General features: G+C 44.7%; 2 protein-coding genes across 2 annotated transcripts; one reads left to right on the top strand and one right to left on the bottom strand.

The window, feature by feature from the left end:
- The first annotated feature begins 2,907 nt into the window (after positions 1–2,907).
- ackr5 (atypical chemokine receptor 5) lies at positions 2,908–5,590 on the top strand. Its single transcript, XM_020587743.1, has 2 exons — positions 2,908–3,021; positions 3,564–5,590. The coding sequence occupies exon 2, from the start codon at positions 3,567–3,569 to the stop codon at positions 4,608–4,610; it is 1,044 nt and encodes a 347-aa protein (XP_020443399.1). The 5' UTR covers positions 2,908–3,021; positions 3,564–3,566; the 3' UTR covers positions 4,611–5,590.
- A 124-nt stretch (positions 5,591–5,714) lies between these two features.
- Positions 5,715–13,916, bottom strand: zbtb39 (zinc finger and BTB domain containing 39). The gene is given in 5 exon segments (XM_020587745.1): positions 5,715–7,628; positions 10,484–10,843; positions 10,997–11,630; positions 11,633–12,288; positions 13,681–13,916. Coding segments are annotated over 4 exon segments (2,598 nt in total). The 5' UTR covers positions 12,253–12,288; positions 13,681–13,916; the 3' UTR covers positions 5,715–6,644.
- Between the last annotated feature and the right edge of the window lie 187 nt (positions 13,917–14,103).

The following is a 14,103-nucleotide window of genomic DNA, read 5'->3' as shown; positions in this document are numbered from 1 at the left end:
CTAGAATATGCCAGGAATTTGGATAAGACTACAGAGTTCTGGGAGACAGTTCTATGGACTGATGAAACCAAACTGGAACTGTTTGGACATATGGACCAGCAGTATGTCTGGCGTGCTTATGACCAGAAGAATACCATCCCTACTTGTCAAGCACGGAGGTGGGTCATTGATGATGTGGGGCTATTTTTCTGCGGCAGGAACTGGCAGTCTTGATCGTGTACCAGGCATCATGGATTCCTAGAAATACCAGGTCATTTTAAAGAAGAACGTGATGCCTTCTGTTGACAAATTAAACCTCGGTGATCATTGGATCTTCCAGCATGACAATGATCCCAAGTGCAGTTGAATAATCCTGCACATGCTCATGTGTTACAAGAGTTACAATTTTCATTTGAACTTCAAAGTTAAGTCAGCTTCTGTTGTCAAAATAACTCGTGTATTTGGTGGGATTTGAAGAAGGCAGTTGCAGCATGGAAGCCGTCAAACATCACTGAGCTAGAGGCTTTTGCACGTGAAGAATGGGCAAAGATTCCAATCGAGAGGTTAAGAAGCTTGTCAGCACTTATCGAAAACGTATGTTAGAAGTTATAAAAACTAAAGGATGCTCCACAAGGTACTGAAACTGGGGGTTGAATAATACTGCACATGCTCATGTGTTACAAGGGTTACAATTTTCATTTGAACTTCAAAGTCAAGTCAATTTCTGTTGTCAAAATAACTCAAATATGTATCAATAAATATTTTTTGTTATTTCAGAGTTTTTTTGCATTTATTTTCATTATCTTTCATCAACATCACTATAATGTCTTTTGAGGTGAGGGGGTTGAATATTTCTGATTGCAACTGTATGTATTTAATGGATTGGCACTTTTCTGCTAACGCCTAGGTTGACTTTTGTGGTTGTAAATGAATTATTTGACAACTACTGGGTTGTTAGCAATGTAATCTGGGACAGGACAGGCGTTCATCTTCCTCATAGGAAGAAATGTAATAACGTAGGTGATGCCATAACCTTTGATCTAGTGCCGTCATCTGCCAGATGTTCAGTTTGTCGGATACATTGACTTCATACCTCCAAAAATAATGGTCACAAAAGCCTCAGCTGTGCTTTGTATTCAGTGCTAATTTGCAAATGTTAGCATGCTGAAAGCTTCAGAGCCACTCATGAGGCTGAGCATCATCAGTCTTGTTGTAGCTAGTGAAAGTTGATCTCTGGGATATTTTACTGGTAGGTAAATGGTGTTTTACAGGTCAGAATATTAGGTAACCTATAGGTGTTTAACATTACAGTACGGTTTTTTCAGTCTCTGATAACACAGGGTCAGGGACTGCTTTTTGTCACGCTCTTTCCAGGACATGTTTCTGCTGACTGGTTCCTTCCTGTTTCATCAGAAGAGACCAAATTTGCTGACTGGTTCCAATGTGTTGTACCACAAAATGAATAATCATAGACGAAAGGATTCAAGCAGGATGAGCAGTGAGACAGAAAGTGAGTGTAACTGAAGGGGTGAGTAATACGCAAACTGGTGATGGTCCTGACAAAGAGCAGATCCTGTTGATCAGCATGAATCATGGCCGAAACCAGCGTGCTGCCTTTTTTCTGTATGACACTGACCCTAGATGTGAACAATCTGGGAGGCACTGAGCTCACCCATCTGGAGCTGCTCTAGGGTGCTCAGTGGGGCCATTCACTCAGAAGAGATAAAATTGTGCAAATTTAGATGAGCTTTTTTAAGACCACCATCCCTAATGTGAAATCTTAAACTCATGTCACTGCTCATGTTAAATAAACCAGTGCAGTCAAATAGCATCTGCTCTGTCACCTCCTGCACAGGCAGACGTAAGCCCAAAGACTGCTAAAATGTGACAAGGGTGTGTGTGCATCTAGGTTAAAGAGCCCCCTTCCTCCCCAGGCTTCCCACCTCCCCTGTACTCACTGGGCCCCACACCACTCGGGGACTTCCTGGCATTGTTCTATGTTGTGCTTGTTTTCATGCACCAGTTCAACCTGCCCTGTACATACAGTACAGGATCATGTCATTTAGGAAACACACTAATGCTGAGTTGATGCAAACGCCAAGTGATGCTACAGTAACCCGTGGGAACCAGTCCAATATGGAAAAAAAATGTGATTCGGGTTTTACAACCCCTAAGTAGAAATCCAGTGTGATGGCAATGTCAGTTTGTTAGTTGGTCATCACTTTGGTCCTGATTGGAATATCTCAACATCTACTGGATGGACTGCATAGCATTTGGTACAGATATCCATGTCTTTTTTTTTTTATTCATTAGTTTTAAGTTAGTTAGTTTGGAGACATCCGATATAAACTCATAATACCCCTGATGGAAACTGGCTGATTTTAAGTCTTATTCTGTTTGTACAAAGTTCCCCTGTGACTATAGAATATACCTTCTTGGAAAACCTTTTTTTTTTTGTCTGAAATAATTTTTTCCCCAGTTGCAAGTAACATTATGTTTGGCTGTGTGTGGTTGTCCCTGGATTTCTACATCTACACATTCCATTAAGGGATGTCCTGTGTGTGTGACCTGGTATTATCCATACTGTGGGGATGTACAGTATATCATTTACACAGTCATATTGTGGGGACTTGATGTCCTTATGAGGACAAAAAAGCAAGTCCTTAAAATGTAAATCACTCAATTTTAGCACGATGACTTGGTTTAAGGTTAGGAATGAGGGATAGGGTCAGTCAGGTGGTGGCTATGGTTATGGTTAGGATCAGTCTCCAGGAAATGTAAGGTAAGTCAGTGTAATGTCCCCTGACGTTAGAGAAAGGCAACATGTTTGTGTGTGTGTGTGTGTGCACATGCGTGTGTGTTAATGAGAAATGGGAGGGCAGAAACTCCTGGCTGTTTGATTGTTCAGATAGCTCTCAACATCACAGCTGGAAGGAGTTATCCTGTGTGTGCAGACTTCACACTGAAATCTCTCTGTAAGACAACAGAGCCTCAGGAAGGACCTGCCCTCTTCATCTCCAGTACACTCATCATCACAACAAGGTAGGGTTACGTTCAACTGTATATTTTGCCATATGTGTCCATTTTAAATGTGGGCATGAAAAGAGACCTCCACAGACTGTCCACATCAAAGTCAGTTGACAAGTGTTGTACTACTGCATTAAAAAACTCGGCTACTGTATAAAGACATGTCTATAAAGGAAGCTGTGCAAAATGCTGGCAGTTGCATTGTGGGTAATATAAGGTACCAGGTTTTAACAAATTAAAGGAATGCATAGAAGAAAAAGAGGTGATTCTGCTGCATCAGTTTTTAACTATGAGAACCATCTGTGGAGCTCTCAGTAAATGAAAACTGCTATAAATAAGTGCATTCAGCACTTCAGAGTGAGATATGTACTTGTTCTGCATGGTGCTTTTTAATAACCTGCTGTGGTTTTAGTATCCACTGCATTTCAACCCAGCATGCCTTCACAACCCCCGCCGTGTTTCCATTATGTAATGCCTGAAAACATAATCAGATTAACCCCAAAATAATCCAAACTCTGCTCAGATATGAAACAGTTTCCTTCTGCTTTTCCATCCAGACGATGTACGCTGAGGAGCATAACCACTCACTGAACCACACTCCATGGTTTATCCATGAGTGCACACTCGAGCTCGACACAGACTACCGCCGCATTGCCCTCTTCCTGCTCTACCTTTTCATCTTCATGGTGGGCCTGCTGGAGAACGCACTGGTTGTATGGGTCAACTGGCGTCGGCGCCACTCGGCCAATGGAGTTCTCTTCTGCATCATAAACGTGAGCCTGTCGGACTTGATGGTCATTGTGATCCTGCCGTTCTTCATGATGGAGGTGACCATGGACAAAGTCTGGCTGTGGGGCCGCTTCCTCTGCAAGGTCACCAACCTCATCTATGTGGTCAACTTCTACAGCAGCTCCTTCTTCCTGGCCTTCATGACCCTGGAGCGCTATCTGTCCCTGACCAGACCCTCATCTCCAGCCCTCTTTCCTGTGATGGGCCGGCGTCGCTGGGTACTCTGTGGAGGCCTGTGGGTGTTCTCCTTTTTCCTGGCTCTGATAGAGAATGTCCACGTGGATCTTCTGGAGTGGGCTGAGCCTGGCTGTTACATGCTGCCTGCACACAGCGAAATCGAATGGTTTGTGTCTGTGGCTTTCTTTTGCCTGGTCTTCCAGTTCCTGGGCCCCGCTACTGTCATCATCACCTGTAACGTGCTGATCGCTCGGGCAGTTCAAACAGCTCCAGATGTGCAAGGTCGGCGGGACGTTTGGTTGGTGCATGTGTACTCCCTGGTGTTTGTCATGTGCTGGCTGCCCTACCACCTGGTCACATTACTGTTGATCACAGATGACCTTAACCCCTTCGCCTTGACCTGCAACACAGTAGAAGTCCTCTACTTCTCGTACAGTGTCGTGCAGTGCCTGTCTCTCTTCCACTGTGTCGCTAACCCCATCCTCTACAACTTCCTTAGCAAGAGCTTTCGCAACAACTTGATCAATACTGTGGTGAACTACCTACCCAGAGAGGAGACTATGGACCAGGCAGGAGCAGGAAACCAGCCAAATGCTACCAGTGGAGGAAGGGGAGATCCGGGGAAGCAGCGCAAGTAAAGTAATGGCAGCCCCAGCCAGTCTGATGCTGGATCATAAGAAAGCTGCTGAGAGAGGAATAGCTTAAGCGAGGCATTTGGACTGAAGACGGAACAGAATCCAGTCCTAGTGCTGCAGAATACCAGAGGCATAAACTGTACATGTCATTTCACTGTGGTCATAGACTCATTGTGCTGCTCACTATGTAAAAGATGGGCTCACATCACCTCCCTCTCATAATCAACTGTTGTTGTTTTTTTATCATGTATCTGATCAAGGAAGGAAATGGGGGGTTTTTTCTCTTCAAGTTGCATTTCTCCTACAGCAGCTCATGGTAACCTCAACAATTTCATAGTAAAGGGGAAGCCTGCACTACCAGGAATGTGTGTGTAAATAGATCTGCTCTGTCCAGTGTCTGATAAGAGCAATCCTCATAAACGTCTTGCAAATGTGAGAATGTAACTGAGCAGACCTGGGTTTTATACCATAACACAAGATGCACCTCAGCTTGACATACACATTACTAAATACTTATTTATCTGTTTCTGGATGCTGCTGTAGTCAACAGGTTCTGTTAAATGTAATAAAGCTCCCCCAAACTGTTTGCATTCATTTACTTTGGAGAAGCTGAGTTGCATTTTGTACTTATAACAGCAGAGCGATGAGAAAAGCTTGACGACAGGCGTGTTTGGAAGCTTAATGCGTTTACTTTACTGAGTTTGCTGTTCTTGCCCTTGACTATTTCATTGCTTGCATTCACTGTTGATCTTTATTACGCTGACTTCCATTTGTTTCCAGCTAGAATGTCACATTCAGCATTTTATATAACATCCAGGCAGCAACAGGAAAAGGGGGTGTCAGATCACAGATGGCACAATAACAGGAAGACACTGGGCTTTAAAGGGGCAAAGTTCACGAGCCCCCGGAAGCAGGAAGCTCACAGTATTACACAGACCTCTGCAAGTTTGTGCTATAATTCTGATGATAGGTGGGTTTTTGTGGTGAAGGATGGAGTGAGAAGTTTCCCAAAAGAGATAATCACATCTTCCAATAGGTATATTTATTCTTTCCAAAAACAATTAAAAACCATTCAGAGATTTAGAAACACAAAGTATAAAGACATAAAAATAAATAGTTGCACTATTCTCATAAATATGAGGTAAGACAAATATCATGTGGACCTGTGATGGGCACTTAAATAGCTACAGCACAACATCCTTCACAGGCTTGAAACAAGTGAATACATCCTGTGACTAAATTACAGTTTTCATAAAAATGTTTCTTGAACATCAAAAAGTATTTGTGTTTCAATGGCAAAGAAAACTGAACTGTACTCCTTACTATTGGCGAGTCACGTATCTATAGTAAAACTTTACAGGACATAAAAAATTATACTGTGAAAACAGTGACTGCAGATATAGGAAAATAAGTTCTATGCTACAGTGAAGTGCTACTTTAATAAAGGTGTAATTATCAATCACTGACATTGAAAACTGATCCTGATATTTAAGTTGTAAAGATACAGACTTGTTTGGAGTGGATAATACCAGCACAGTACTGCATGACGGTCTCCCTCTTTCACTGACACACAACATGATACACTGCCACCAAGTGGCTTCATTTATCTTAGTTCCTAAACCTCCACGCAGTCCGACTCAGTGAACAGCGTCTGACAGTTAATATACCCACTACGTCCTAAAAGTCTAGGTCTATTATAGAGCTGAAATAATTCATCCATATGTTGATGGATTCAAAATTAATTTGCAACATCTTAGAAGATCTGCAAGAGCTTTATGAAGCAGAAATTCCACATGGTTTCAGCTTCTAATGTTAGAATTTGCCACAAAATATTGCTGGGTTTTTGGCCATTAGACAAAACCAGCAATTTAAACATGTCACCACTTTATAGAATAAATGATGATTTTTCTGAATCAAAAAGGAAAATTTATTAGTTAGCCCTAGTCTAGTATATGCAGTATATGGTCCACGACAACCAGACAGTGTCAGAGAGAGGGAAACGGGAGGAGGAGAGACGCACCAGTCTGACAAAGCCCATCAGGTGTCCACAGTGGGCAGCGGTTCTTTAGAGTGGTCACTGTACATGAAGGTCTGCTCAATGTTGAAGTCTGGGGGCAGGTGGTCCTTGTGGAGCTCCATGTGCGATGACACCAGCTTCAGCGTGGAGAAGTAAAGGCCGCAGACAGTGCAGCGGTACATCAGGGCGCCAGCATGCGTCTTCAGGTGGCAGATCATGGTGGAGCGGCCTCTGAAGAAGCGCAGGCAGACTTTGCACTGGTAGGGTTTCTCCCCGGTGTGGATGCGGAGGTGATAGGTGAACTCCCCAGAGTGGGCAAAGCGTTTGCCGCAGTAGCGACACCGGTACCATTTCCCACGAACCCCTGCTGCTCCAGCACCGCCGTCCTGCCCTGAACTCCCATTGGTCAGGCCCCCAGACGACAAGCTGTGTACTGGTCCCTGATACAACTTCTCCGGCACGCTGAAGCCCATTCCCAGGCCCAAACCCAGGTTGCTCATCTTAACAAGGCCGCCGGCATCCGGGGGAGATGAGGAGGAGGAGGAAGGTGGGGGGCACTCCAGAGACTGGTTAGCTTTACGTTTGCCCAGCCAGCCCTGGCTCCCACCCCCTCCCCCACTCCCCAGGGACTCGGTGGTGTGCAGGCTGAGGTGGTACTGGAAGGCAGAGGAGGAGCGGAAAGTCTGCGGGCAAAGAAAGCAATGCAACTCCTCCACTCCCACTACACCTCCTCCCCCGAGTCCATCTGCCCCGACTCTGCAAGCCCTCAGCACTGACTGCTCCCTCTCTTTAGCTGCCGCTTCCTCTGCGTGTGCAGCCATATGTCTGTCCAGCAGGTGGCGCTCTACGAAGCAGCATGCACAGTGTGGGCAGGTGAAGACTGGCAATGAGAGGTGGGTGAGGGCGTGCCACAGCAGGGAGCACAGGGAGAGCTGCGGCAGGTGACACACTCCACAGCTCAGGCTCTGGGGACACACATGGCTCAGCAGGTGGTCTTTGACAGTCTGAAGGAGGCCGGAGAGAAACAGGCAGAATGTGTGAGAATCTCATGAAAGCAGCTAAAGAGTCTTATGGTCTGTCCATGTCGGACGGTTTAATGTGAAATGATGCGAGATCTCTGGTATGTGCTGGTTATACAATGTAGTGTGTTTCATTCTCTGTTTGATTCCCACCAAGTTTTCTTGAAAGAGGACTAATGAACCTAATTTAAACTTCCTGCCCATTTAAAGGACCACGCTACGTTTTACAACTTCCACCCCTTGAGCTACTGTATTTACAGCAGAGCTGCAACTAACACTTTACTTTGCTTATTATTATTAATTAGATGTGAGGTCTATACAATGTGAAAAATACTATTTTTGCCTCCTAAAGCCAGAGTTGGTTTTCAAACAGCTTCTTTTGTCTGACCAATAATCCAAAACCCAAATGTATGCAACTGCCTAACATCACGTAAGAAAGAGAAAGGCAGCAAACCAAGTGACACGACAGAAGCTGAACCAAAAGAATGTTTGGTATTTTTAGTTGAAAAATCATCGCTGATCAATTTCTTTACTATCGACTAATCGATTACTAGAACTGTTTCAGTTCTACACCATATGCTTTAAATACAATGCACATGTTGACAGCGTTCTGAATGATTACCGATCATTGTGGCAGACAATCATTTAACTCCAGTTCAGTATTAAACTCAGGCTGGAGAGACTTGAAATCTGCCTGAGACAGATAAGGCAGCCCAGTGAAAGTCACTTTATTATGTTATCAATAATTAATGACATTATTATCAGGACTACTAGAAATAGTCCTTGTTGGTGCATTCAGGGGCTTGCAGGACATTCAAGACTTGAGAGCTGGTTGTCAGGGTCACCTTTAAGACAGGAACAGTCTTTTTTCCAATGCCCAGTTAATTATTCTTCTTTCTTTCACAACATCATAGCTTATCAATGTTTTGCATGTATGTCCGTTTTGGAAGAGGGATTCCTCCTCTGCTCTTTGAGCTTTCTTCCATTTTTACTCCAACTTCTAGGGAGTTTTTCTCATATACAGTTCGAGGCTATATATTAACTTGACTTTACTTTCAATACGCCAGCATGAAGTTCTGGTAAGACAGCTTTCAACAAACCCGTTTCCAGACATCTATCTGTTGGACTAATGAACACGGTGTTTGTCTCACTCCTTAACGATTCATTCACCCTCACTTAAACCAATCACTCACTACAGTGCGACTTCTGAAGAGTTCTTTAAAGTGTCAAAAAAGTAAACTGGAAAAAATCAGCTGGACTAGATTTCTAGGTCGAAGACGTTTCACCTCTCCTCCAAGAGAGGATCTGCACAGACATGTTAAAAAAGTACATTTTTAAGCACAATTCCTTGTTTCTATCAGTTTTAGGTATATGAAAGGAATGAAATGAAAGTAGAAAAACTATCTAAAAACCCTGGGTAAGCTTTGGTAAACTGTGGGCAGCTAGAAGATCTCTATGGCTTCCTGTACATAATGAACTTTAACATGCAATCCTCTAGTAAAAATACATTTTTACTAGAGGTGTAAAGGTCCACGTTGAACCGTTTCAGTCCAGGATTTTAGGTTTGCCACGGATGTGTACCAAATGCAATCTTTAACAGCAGTTAACAGTAGGTGTGTTTGTGATGCATCCACTCTCCCACAGGAATGTATTTAGTGATGGACCGGAGCACAATAAGCACACAGCACACTTAGCTTAGCCACGCTTTTGGCTAGTCATGACCAATGCAAAAGAGAAGCCTCCCTTCTCATTAGGGTCTCCTGATTGGGAACACTTCAGCTTCCCGGTGAAGTACAACAACAGACAGACCAGTGGATAAGTGTCTTATTGTTTATTGTGCTCTGGTCCCTGACTTAATGTGTTCATTCACCGGGGCAACTGGGGGTTCAGTGTCTTGCTCAACACTAACACGGAGGGGAGGAAAAAGCCACTAACTGAACCGTCAATCTTTGGGTTAGGAGACGACCCGCTCTACCTCCTGAGCCACAGCCGCCCCAAAGTAGTAGAGGTGGTTTGCAACAATGTTCTATTATATTTTACATCATTTAACTCATATACTGAGCTTCCATATGAATGCTCTCCCATTCACTATTTGTATATTATTGATGGTTATGTTTCAAATTTAAAACTTTTATGGTATTTTTCCCCTTACTGTATCAAAACTGAACCAAAACTTTTAAACCAAGGTACACACCAAACTGTCACCACTACTTCTCAGCTATTCTTAATAAGAATCTGCAGCATCAGGACTGTGTTGCTGTGGTTTGATTAGTTTTTACTGATGATATCCAAACAACTCACCGTCAATAGATTCAGCTGTCTTTTTAGGACATTCTGCTTGCAGGTTTACAATTTACGGTCACGTTATAATTTTACTACAATAGGATTTCACACAGGATGTTGACTGCATGCCTGAGGTTGATTTCTTTTTCACCCTGTTAAGGAGTTTTATTACTCTAATCAAGGGTCTGCGGACGGAGGGTGTCATTTGCTGTATAAACTGTGATCCACTTGATGCAAATTTGTGATTTTGGGTTGTATAAATAAAAGTGACTCAATCCCATCCATCCCACCTGACTGACAAGCTAATGTGTGTATATATATGTATATATAATTATAAACTGTTGTTGTCTCTTCTTTTTTTCCTATATAAATTCACATATTTGTCTTGCTGCTTTACAAAGCATGGTGAGAGCTTCTGTACCCGAGTCAAATTCCTTGTGTGTTCAATGTACTTGGCAAATAAATCAGATGCTGTGCTGTATGTATTAAACAGACCTGGCATTATGTCTGCAAATGCTTCCGGCTCACTTCAAAAATCACATTTAATGCACACCCACCTGGAAGTCCTTGCTGAAGGTTTTGGTGCACACTGTGCACTGCAGCTCGGAGCTCAGGCCTTGGCTGCTGTTGGTCAGCGCTCCCTGTGGTATGGTGTAAGGCGAAGATGTCTGACGGTGATGACGCAGCAGTTTGGTTTGGCTGCAGAACTGCAGGTGACACATGTCACAGGTGAAAAGCTGAACCCCAACGTGTGTGAGGGAGTGGGTGACACCGGCAGCGCGGTCTGGAAACGAGGCCCCACACACTTTGCAGAGCCCGAGCTCGGTCAGGTGGCTCTCAGCGTGTGTCCTGATGGCAGCTGGGTCTGCTGGGAGAGGCACCGAGCAGGCTTTACATGACAGCATGTTCCCTGTCACCTGGAGGAGTGAACAACATTAATTCTGCTCTAGGAACTCGCAGCCAAACAAGGTTTTGTACACCATAAAGTATTAGACAGGTATTTTAAGGTGATGTGAGGAGTGAAACACTGCATTAGTAAAGTGAGTTCAGCTAACAGACAGACACGTTACCTGGCTGCTTGAGTTCCCTCCCTCTCCATTCTCCACACACACAAGGTCATCTTCATCATCCTCTTCATCTCCCTCCTCCATGTAGTTCTCATCGTCGCTAAGCTCGATGATTTCCCCTGCCAGCTGTCTCCACTGCTCCTCCTCGGTTCCCTCCATTTCTCCGTTACCTTGCAGAGGCTCCCTCTCCTCCTCATTCTCTCCCTCCTCTTCCTCCTCCTCCTCTCCAAATACCAGCCTACCGTCTCGGTGCATGTCCACTGATCCCACCTGCTGGCTGCCTAGAGGCTCTCCTGAGGATGACGTTGGGGCACAGGCCTCAGCTCCAAGCTGAGCTGAGGAGTCAGGGAAGGAGCAGGAGTCAGATGGTGCAGGGTCACTGCTCTGAGGTAGAGAGCCTCCTGTGCTCTCACAAACCATTCGCCTGTCTCTGTCACCTTCCTCACAGCTGCCTCCTACCTCCTCCTCAATCTTCAGCTGCAGCACAGGCCCTGGAGGCAGTAGGCTGTCACTCTGACTGGAGTGGCTGCTGCTGGTTAAAAGATGTCCTCCTGGTAGTTGATGATCTGCTGACATTTGCCCATAATCGATATGTGACTGGACATCCTCTGCTTTCAGGTCCAGAGACAGAGCCGTTGACCTCCGCGGTTTGCCCTGCCTGTCCTTGCTTGGAAGAGAGGTGAAGGAGCTGCGGCAGGTGTTGGGGCTGCAGATGTGCCAGCTGATGAAGACAGAGATGAGCAGGAGGCAGCAGAGGAGCACATAGATAATGCAGACACAGAAGCTGCACTAACAACAGCCGCTGTTGATGTAGCATCAGCAACCATGCTGGAGTCCAGGGTGATGTCTCCAGGACTGCTGTCTTTACAGTTTGCAGATGCAGACGCTTGCAAGTCAGGGAAGGTAGCGTGACAGGCCCTCACCAGCTCACTGACCCCCAGCCTCTCAGCCAGCTCATAGAGGACCCCGACATCTATGAGATCAGTCAAGATCTCCCCCGTGTAGATGAATGTCAGCACCTTCTCGAAGTTGGCTGGGGAGATGAACTCCAGAGAGAAGGCAGTGGTGGGCGAGGCTGCAGACCGGGCGAACAGGTTGCGGAAGTATGTCCCGGTGCAGGCCAGCACCGCACGGTGTGCCGCAAATGTGCGGTTTCCAACTTGTAAGAACACATCACAGTAGCGACGCAACTGGCGGCAATGGTTGAGCTCAGCGAGAAGGCTGGGAGCATGGCCGGGACCCTGCAGCCGGATCCTCATCCCTGATGCTGCAGCTCCTGGAGCACTACAGCCCAACTGCAGGAACACACAGGACAGTCACCAATAATAGTCCCACGCAATCACTGGCTAACTGCATTGTGACTGCATGTGCCTACTTGTCTTCAAGTTAAACACACTGAACTGAAACAATGGTTTTCTGGAGAGCAATTAAAAATCCTCTGTGTTAAAACCTGGCCAGAAACGTCAGCAAAGTCATAGATTCAGACCTCATCCACATTATGACAATCGCAAAATCATCCCACTATCACCTTGAGTCTATCGAGTCATCATTCATCAAGACTTAGAAACACTTGTCCATGCTTACATCTGTGCTGCAGCTGAAGAGAGAGGTTGCCTGTTTGCCAAAGGATGGATTTTAAAATACTGTTGGTTCATAAAGTACTCATACATACATACATACATGTCTGATATGCTGTCCACAGCTCTCAGATCATCTGGGGAAGGTCTGTTTACTCAAGGTCTGCTCCAACTCTTTTAAATTTTAGCTCAAAGTTTCTCTGTTTGCATTTTATTCAACTAGATGTGAAACTATTCCTACCATCTCACATAATGCTGTAAAAATTTCCCTTAGGTTTGTTTGTATTTTTGGATTCAGTTGACTTTATGTTCGACTTCTCCCTCTGCTTTATGTACTAAATCCTATTTACTCTAGATTGAACAGCTTAGCAGTTGAACGGTGGTGGTACACAAATAAACTTGCCTGGTTATGAACAAGGTCAGATAGAATAATCTTTACCAATTCGTGACTGTAGGGATTGACAGCTGCTAAGTGCATTACCCTTCCAGGCTGTTGTTCTGATGAGCTGAATCCAACGTGAATTTGCCACGGACGTGTCATTCTAATTACTTTCTTGACTCATTTATTTACTGATTAAATGAAGTAGGTTAATAAGCAACTAATGCATCAACAGCCAAATGAAAATAGCTAGCACCCTGTGTCCTCCTTGGCTTTCAGAGGATGACACAGCTGGGAATGTTGTTATTCTAAAAGCAGTAGTTTTTCATTTTAGTTAGCTTCGTTTAATATTATAATGATTAATGTTATTTAGGGATTTGAGACCGTTTGGGTTAAATGCTTATAAAAATGCATAAGCATTTGTTTACACCAGAGTAGAAATGAACCACAGTAACAGAATAATGTAGAAATAACAGACTCTGGGTCTTTTATCGTGACCAGCCCTGAAATATACACCGAATGGGTGATTTTTGGAGCCTTACATCACAGTTTTCCCTGCCTGCTGCTCAACAAGGGGCTAGCGGAGCTTAGCCAGCTTTAACCACACAGCCCTGAAACGTTTCATCGGCTCTGCTCACGGACAGCTACATCACATTTTACACATTTGTTCGTCGCACCAACCATCCCTGTGCTAATGTGGCCGTCTCGTTTGTACCATTACTGTCGCTTACCCACTGAAAAATGTACACATGCGGTAGATATTCTTCTCTTTTATTATGTTTTCATGGGCACTCCGGTGGTCTTCTTCCTCGGCTTCTTTTTCTTCTTCTTTGGCATTTTTACGGCAGCTGGCATCCTCTTGGCTGCACCGCCGCCACCTCTTGATTTCAGTCCACGTCCCATCATCCATCATCCCCACTTCCTGAACAGGCGGGCTGCTGACAGGATGTGTGTACGTGTGTGTACAGTTTGTTGTTTGTTTGTTGTGTAGGGTCCTGCTCAGTTGTTTTTTTCTTTCCATCCATCCATCCATTTTTCTCTGCTTATCCGGGACCGGGTCGCGGGGGCAGCAGTCTAAGCAAAGATGCCCAGACCTCCCTCTCTCCAGACACTTCCTCCAGCTCCTCCGGGGAAATGCCGAGGCGTTCCCAGGC

The sequence above is a fragment of the Monopterus albus genome, unplaced genomic scaffold (assembly GCF_001952655.1).
Source record: "Monopterus albus unplaced genomic scaffold, M_albus_1.0 scaffold477.1, whole genome shotgun sequence".
Lineage (NCBI taxonomy): Eukaryota > Metazoa > Chordata > Actinopteri > Synbranchiformes > Synbranchidae > Monopterus > Monopterus albus.
Note: the sequence above shows the minus strand (reverse complement) of the source record. Positions and strands in the feature narration are given on the sequence as shown.